Genomic DNA, 7,830 nt, shown 5'->3' with positions numbered 1-7,830 from the left:
CGCGGCCAGCTTGCGGCTCCCGGGCGGAGTCCTCGTCTATGTGGGCGCGCTCCTCGGGCCGAGCCGCCACCGCCGCCCGCCGCCGCCCCGGGGCTAGGCGTCCGCGCGCCGGGCGCGGGCAGCTGGGCGCTCGGCTCCGCCAGGCCCGGCGCGGGGCGGGCGGCGCGTGGCGTTAGGGGCGCGGGGCCCGAGCCGGGCGCGGCCGCGGGCGCCGCCGCAGCCATGAGCGGCAGCAGCGGCGGCGCCGCCGCCCCCGCCGCGTCCTCCGGCCCCGCCGCCACGGCCAGCGCGGCGGGCTCGGGCTGCGGGGGTGGCGCCGGCGAGGGGACCGAGGAGGCGGCCAAGGACCTGGCCGACATCGCGGCCTTCTTCCGATCCGGTGAGTGCAATTGCGGCGCCGCCCGTGCGCTGGCCAACACCGACGAGAGGTGCGGTTCTGGGTCCCGGCGCGCCCCGTGCTCACCCGCACGTCGGGCCCGGCGCGCTCTCGCCGACCCACTACGCCCGCACCGGGCTCCCGGACCTCCACCGCGGGTCCCCTGCCCGCGCTGCCCCTGCTGCCCCGCGCTCCGCGCTCGGCCCGGATGCCGCCGACCCGTCCTTCCCCGCTCCCGCACCTCGGCCCCGGGTACAGCCTCCCCGGCTCCAGACCCCGGCGGCCGCAGTTCCATAGGTTGGGGCGCCGGCTCTTTGTCTCTGTCGCGGGAGGGTCGAGGAGGGGGCGGCGGGGAGACGAGGGCGGAGGCTCCAGTCCTGGAGGCCGGACGGGGGCGACGGGGCCGGGCCCCGGAAAGTGGGCTCTCGGTTGGGCCGGTGCCGGTGGCCAATTTATACCTGGCCCTTCCTCGACCCCTTGAGCAGGCAGGTTTCCCTCCCGCCTGTCACCTCCCCGGCCTCGGTCTACACTTCTGTGACACGGGGCAGCCGCGGCACCCGTGTTGGGGGGAGGTGGCCGGCCTGGAGGCGGCTGAGCCATTGTCTCCGGGGGCGGCCCGGTAGGGACAGCTGGGAACGTGGTGGCGGCCGTGGGGAGAGGCGCGGGGCGGGAGCTCCCGGGGCGCTGCCTGGGTGGCTTGGAGGTGGAGGCAGTGCCAGGTGTCTCTCAGGCGCGGAGGGGGTGGCCGCGGAAGAGGCGAGCTTTGCGATTCCGAGGAGGCGCGGGGGGCGTGACTGGAGGTCCCTGGGCCCCAAGCGGCAATGCCTGCCCCCGCCCGGTTCAGATCCCGCGCGAGCCAGGTCCACGTCCCCGCGCCCAGGCCCGTATAGCTCGCGCGTGCGGGCGGCTGCAGAGGTGCTGGTGGCCGCGGCCGCGGGCCCGGATCCTTGAGCGCAGTGTCCCGCCGGCCCGGCGCGGTGCTGGGAGGGTGCAGCCTCGGGGCTGTAGAGCGAAGGAGGCGGGCCAGGTCGGGGCCGGGTCGGACGGCGTGCGCGGGGCGTGTGCGGGGTGCATGTGGCGGCCACTGGGAGGGTGGCAGGCCAGGTAGGCTGGGGAAGCGGCCGATCATGGGGCGCGTGCCGGGAGGTCGGAGGCTCAGCTTCTCCATATCCTCTTTCAAAATGCAGTCCCCAGAATTGGTGAGATCAGTTTGGCAATTCATACTGGTCCCAAGGAGCAGTTTGCATCGGGAGGGCGATGGTCGGAGGCAGAAGTTAGCAGTGTCAGTAGATAACCTGGTTTAGTGCTGTCTTCCACTCGATTTCTTGATCTTGGCCAGGCGGGGTTATTTTTGAGTCAGTTTAACAGATTGATTGTGGCTGGGAGTGACATATGCCGACTCTACAGTGTCAGCTTGGGGTTAATATACTCCTGGGTGGTGCTCCCTCTTTCTGTGTGAGGTCCCAGCAGAAAGCAAAGGTTTAAGAAAACATGAACTCGAAATGAAAGCCTTTTTTGTGTGCACCTAGCGCGATTGAGCAGTCCCATCTTACTTCCTAATAGCAGAACTGGGTCGTCTTCCCTTCATGCCCTGAAGCTAAAGTCTAGCCTGTCTTCTCTCTTGACTCTACCACCTGTCACAAAATAATAGACTGTGCAGAATTCAGCTCCTCTCAGCTAGAAAGGCTCCCTGCTCTGCGGATGGAATTGACGGTGCTTTGAGACCAGACTTTCTCACCTTTATTATACCGACTAGGGACATTACTTCTTATGCTCATAAGCCCCCAAAGACATCAGGGTGGACTGGATGCCCGCAGGACACTTGCTCCCTGTCACTGTGGTGCTCCTCGGGGACTTAGCTGGGGAGATACATCTGTTGGAGGCCATGCTTGCTCCCAAACCCCTGCTCATGCTCATTTTGGGGCAGAACCAGACAGTGCTGCTCTCTGGTTTACTCTTTTCTTTCATTCTCCAAAACGATCTGACAAATCATCTCTTCAGTTGTTTGTTGCGGGATCAGGAGCCAGAGCAGATTCAAGGCGGCAGCAGTTGCGCTGTCCCATCATCCCAAGGGAAATCCGGAAGGTCTTTTAAAAGTGCTTCTCCCTCCTTTGGGCAGCTCCGAATTCCTGACCTAGATCTTGGCTCCAGCATCTAGGGCAGTGATGTCTAGCAGAGGCTAGAGAGGGACCATTCAGTTGGATTGGTTGGGGTTAGCGGGGTTTTGGACAGTCAGGACAGACAAAGCAAGAGGACCCTGGGTGGGGAGCTCAGCTAGTAGAATGGCTCAGGTAGGGGGTGCCCCTGGGCAGTTTTGATTGAATGTGAATGGCTGAATGGAGAGGTCAATCTATTAGTAAAATGCGACATTCTTTCCTAAGATACAGAGACACAGAAAATCAGTAGTCATTGGTTGGGGTGGACATGTCTAGGTGTGAACATTTCTCCAGGTTGTTTTGAGCCTGGGATTTAAGATTGCCAACGTGACCTAGACTTGGTGCTTCTCCTCATTGCTTTTCATGTCTTAGCCTTAAACTGTTTGCTTGGCTACCTTACTTTCTTTTCTTCTTATTCCTTATCTGTGCTGCTTTACAATTTATCTTTGTAAACACATTGAAAAGTGGTACCCAGGGTTGGATGAAAGAAGGGGAAAGCCATTAGTTCAATAGGACCTTTAAACAAAGTAGAGTGGCCCTAGCCGGTTTGGCTCAGTGGATAGAGCGTAAGCCTGCAGACCGGAGGGTCCCGGGTTCGAGTCTGGTTAAGGGCACCTACCTAGGTTGTAGGCTCTTCCCTGGCCTGGGCCCTGGTTGGGGCTCATGCAGGAGGCAACCAGTTGATGTTCTCTCACATCAATGTTTCTCTCTGTCTTTTCCTCTCTCTTTCACTCTCCCTAAAAGTCAATGGGAAAATATCTTTGGGTGAGGATTAAAACAAAAACCAAAAAACAAAAACAAGTAGAACGGGTTGTCGTCTGATTTGTCGTTACTGCAAGTGCTGAAGCAGGGGTGTTGCCACCTGTCAAGGTTCGGAGGTGGGTGCTGGGGACAGGACTCCTGCCCTTGGAAAGGGGTCTGGGAAGATGGCTCAGGGGCTGTTTCACTCTCTCGGATTCTGTGGTTCCCTCCACGTTTCCTTGGGTAGTTTAGGTCTTCAGGCAACGATTGTCTTTCACCCGCTTTGTGGCACCCAATGTCCACCTTGCTCAAGGTCTCACCTCATAATCTGTCATTTCATTCTCCACTCAGGTCCTTGGCTAAGAAACTTCCTATTCATTTGGACAATCCTGGTCCCCCTTTTATAGATCTGGCACTAGCAGGAAGGTCAATGAGTGTTAAATTGCATTGAGCCAAAAAAATGTGGTTATGGTGTGTTAAAGCGCAGCTGAGATTTTTTCCGCAAGTGTTAGTGACTTTCAGACCCCACTGTCCTCTTTTGCACAGAGTTCAGCATCAAAAAAGATACAGCATATGTCAAAGCATCACAGAGGTGAGCCAGTACAGTTTTTTAGTTGCTTAATTTATTATTACTTTTTATCTAGGCTTTCAGAGAGGTTAAGCGACTTGCTCAGAGTGGAACTCTGGTAGAGGTGGGGTCAGGGCTGGGAAGCGCCCCTGGCTCCGGTACTCTTTCCTGGACCCTCTCATGGCAAGGACTTTGCTTACATTAGTTCTCAACCCCACTGGGACCAATCACTTTTATTGCCAATTTATTTTGGGGCTCTGTTCTTGTGGCAATAAATCATTCTTTCAGAGCTCTCTATTTAACCTTGCAAGTGTGTGTGTGTGTGTGTGGGGGGGGAAGAGGGGTGCTTACATAAATGCATTATTTTTAACCTGCCTGGCATGTTTTAGGTTGGATTAAATGAATGTGCAAAGAAAAAGGTTTGTGGTTTTTCTGAAGCATCATGGCCCATTGTGCTGGTTTGTTTGTTTGTTTGTTTGTTTTAATCAAATCTTATTCTGGACTCCTGGCAGCAGCCCTTCTCTTTCCTATGGATTGTGAAGGAGGAGTCTGGTACTTAGGGTGGGAGCCACATGCATACCTTTCCGTGTTTTGATATGATGGCTTCCTCATGGAGCATCAAAGGAAGCATTTCTTCATATTTACGCTTCCAACACCACGTAAGTAGCAGGCCCCCAAGCTGGTCAGGTTACCTCTGTGTGTTCAGAGCCTGGCAGCTTTGGTCTTTGTGAGCACCAAGTCCGTCCTTCTTACCCTCAATATTTTGAAAAGGGAATCTGAAGAAAATGTAATTTGATAGTAAGTGTTGGTTTCTCCTTTTCAGTGGCACAATTTTAGAGGAGAGCAAAGAGATAGCTAAAAAATACTCCTAAAAGTGACTTTCAAGAAATCAAAGAGCAGTAAAACAGTCTTTGACAGAAACTTTTCACTAAGACCTTGTAAACTGACTTATGGACTGTGATATTGTATCTTTCCTGTTGCAGTTTAACTATCCCAGATTCAAATGAAGATTTAAATGAAGCCATTTTAACCATTTAAATGACTGACCAAGATTTAAGTGAAAACAAAGGTTCTATTGAAAATGAAGCGTGTGGTTTAAATATGTTTTTCAAATGTATGTTAAAATAGGTGATTGAGCTCATCTTTTTAGACCTTCTGAATACTATGACAAATTTGGGGTTTGTTTTTAACTGAAAATGAAAGATATGTTTGAAGCTGTCATTTAAATCAGCAGTATCTGATATTTTAAGTTTATGTACTTCACTCCCCTACTGAGAAAATAAAATTTTATTTCATATCCTTGGCAGAATTCCAGAGAAAAGTCAAATTCTTAATCAATAGCCACACTTTATGCCTAGTAAAATCACTTATGCTGATAGTGATGAATTGTGCTTTCCTATAAAAAGCAGTCTTCACATCCCCCTTCATTCCCCCTCAATTCCGTAATGAATTGGTTTTTATTTCCTTGAGTGTGTTGCCTTGTCAAAGTTTTGGTAGCACCACTGCAGGAACAGCTGCTCCTCCGTGGACAGTGAAGGGATGCATTTGAGTGAGAATCCTGCTGTTTTGGTGAAGGTAGAGACACGCTCTGATGTCCTTTCTGATTTCCTTCTGATGTCCTTTCTGATTTCCTTCTTCCCCGAGTGTTTAGCTAAGGGGACTCAGGGGGACTGACTGCGTTCTTTGTCTTGTGCATGGAGATGCTGTCTTTTACATCTTCTCCATGCTCCTCAGCCCTGCCTAAGCGGATCGTGGGCAGTGAACAGGATGGGCCTAGGGTTGGAGAAAGGGATGAGCGGGATTAGGTAGGGCAGGACACAGTTGTCGCTCGTGCCCTACCCTAATTTCTACAGATGAGTGTTCAGCAGAACAGAGAGCAAGGACCCGGTGTCCTCTCAGTGTCCCTTGAACTTAGGAATGCTGGCTGGTGATGGTTCAGCTGGAGCCCTTCTGGAATTCCTATTGCTGTTCCGCTGCACCGAGAGCAAAGAAGCAAAAAGGAGAAAAGAGGCAGGAATGAGACAAGGTCCTGCAGGGCAGTGCTTTCTGCTGCCCTTCCCTCTGCTCGCTCCCTCCCCTCCTGTGCCTCTTGTGCTGCCCCTCAGGGCCTTTGCCTGCTTGCTCACCGCGGTGCCCAGCCCGCACCAGGCCCTGAGCTTCCGCCACCTCTGCCAGCTTATAAAGAGGAAACAGACATCTGGCTCAAATCTCCAGTGCAGTCTCCCAAACTTTTGACATTATTAAGCCTTACATGCAGACAGACATTCTCGTTTATGGGAAATCATGTTCTCATGTTTAATGATTAGCGGGGACATAAATACTCTTTTTCACTTCTCATTCAGTAATGGAAGCACTTTATTTGCTTACTGAATTGTCGTTACCGAATTTCCTCTCTTCTATTCCCTCTCCAGGTGAGGAAGCCCCTTGAAACCCAAATTATGAATCACCTGCCCTCTGGGAAGGGTTATGTGTCCGGGGCAAGAAAGTGAAAGGCACAGACTCTTAACCAAGAGGCCCGGGTGCTGGCTGGAGGAGGGGGTTTCTTCATAGTGACTGAATGTTTGGTCCAATGCCAGCTGTGCTGTGCAAAGATAACCTCATTTAGTTGAAAAATATACTTGTGTTTATAGCTTACTGTTTTGATGAACCACATATCCACTCCTGTGTGGTTGAGAAGAGTTGTGAAGTAATCCACAGAACAAATCTTGTCTTTTGAAAGCATCACCCTACTTGAGCTTTATCATAAGTGAGTACATTTTAGCAGTTACACTGACTGAGAGCTTTATGGAAAACGTCAGTCAGCACAAAGAATAGACTCTAGGTCTAGGACACTTGGGGTTAGTGGTGTCCATGTGAGTTACTGAGGCGTATGGTCCTGTTTGGACAGTGATGGAGTGCACTTGGTTTCTCATTAGGAGGGCTTTCTGCAGGGTTTGGGCAGCCATGTGGACCCTTTAGTTCCAGGAAAGAGGTCCTTTGCTGTCCTAGTGCTGGGAAGGGCTGGGGTCCTTTCCTGCCTGCTGCCCTTGTTAGCATGGAAACAGTGTAGCTGTGAACAGAGAAACAGACTGACGTCCGCTCACTCCTGAGTGAAGGAAGGCAGTCTCCAAAGCCCACACACTGTATGACTCCACTTGGGCGATGTTCTCAGGAAGCGAGACCTGCAGTGAGAGGCCAGGCTGGTCGGTTGCCAGGAGTTAGGGGTGGTGAGGATGTGAATATCAGGGGCAGTATGAGCGGCATTTGGGGGGATGACGGAGCTGGGTTTTGTTTTTTTTTATTATACTGGTTGTGGTGATTATATGTATCAAGATTCAGAGAACTTTACACCTCCCACCCCAAAGATCCAGTTTTACTGTATATTAATTAAAACGTAACATTAAAAAAGGCTAACAACAAACTGGGAGTAAACATTTATTAAAAATCATACATAGAAATAAAAAAGGGCTTTCTTACCCTAGCAGGTTTGACTCAGTGGTTAAGAGTGTCAGACCCTGAAGGGTCCCAGGTTTGATTCTGGTCAAGGGCACGAACCTTGATTATAGGCTCTATCCCCAACCCCTATTGGAGTGCGTGGGGGAGGCAACCAATTGAAGTGCCTCTCTCACACTGATGTTTTTCTCTCTCTCTCCCCACCTTCCATCCACTCTCTAATAACCAATGGAAAAAATACCCTCAGGTGAGAGTTAACAAACATAACAATTAAAGGGCTTCCTCAAATCAATAAGACCGCCCAAAAGAGAAACAGGCACACAGACATTTCAAAGAAGTACAGGTGGCCAACAAGTAAGTATTCAGCCTGACTAGCAACCAAGGAAACACAAATAAAAACCATGTGATACCAACAGAAACCAAATCCAAAGTAAGTCATTTCTCTAGGTAAACAGGAGCAAAACCGAATTATTTTTGAAAGGTTTTCTGTTGATTTAAAAAATAACAATAGTCACTCAATCTGCCCTATGTGGGATCACACTTCCTGTAATTTCTAG

General features: G+C 51.6%; 1 protein-coding gene across 5 annotated transcripts in view; it reads left to right on the top strand.

Annotated features, from left to right (window-relative positions):
• Positions 1-222: 222 nt before the first annotated feature.
• Positions 223-7,830, top strand: part of TRIO (trio Rho guanine nucleotide exchange factor) — a gene marked incomplete at its 5' end in the record, with an annotated part of 311,845 nt that continues 304,237 nt past the window's right edge. For 4 of the 5 annotated variants that reach the window (XR_013961230.1, XM_080680655.1, XM_080680656.1 and 1 more), the window contains one exon: positions 250-379. Coding sequence is in view for 1 of the 5 variants with exons in the window: in XM_080680654.1 (XP_080536780.1) it covers positions 223-379 (157 nt within the window). Of the gene's footprint in view, positions 380-7,830 lie in introns of all 5 variants that reach the window. The other variant, XM_080680654.1, reaches the window with a different exon arrangement.

Source organism: Plecotus auritus (genome assembly GCF_963455305.1).
Source record: "Plecotus auritus genome assembly, chromosome: 7".
In the NCBI taxonomy this organism is placed as follows: Eukaryota; Metazoa; Chordata; class Mammalia; order Chiroptera; family Vespertilionidae; genus Plecotus; species Plecotus auritus.
This window is presented reverse-complemented; position numbering and strand designations above follow the sequence as displayed.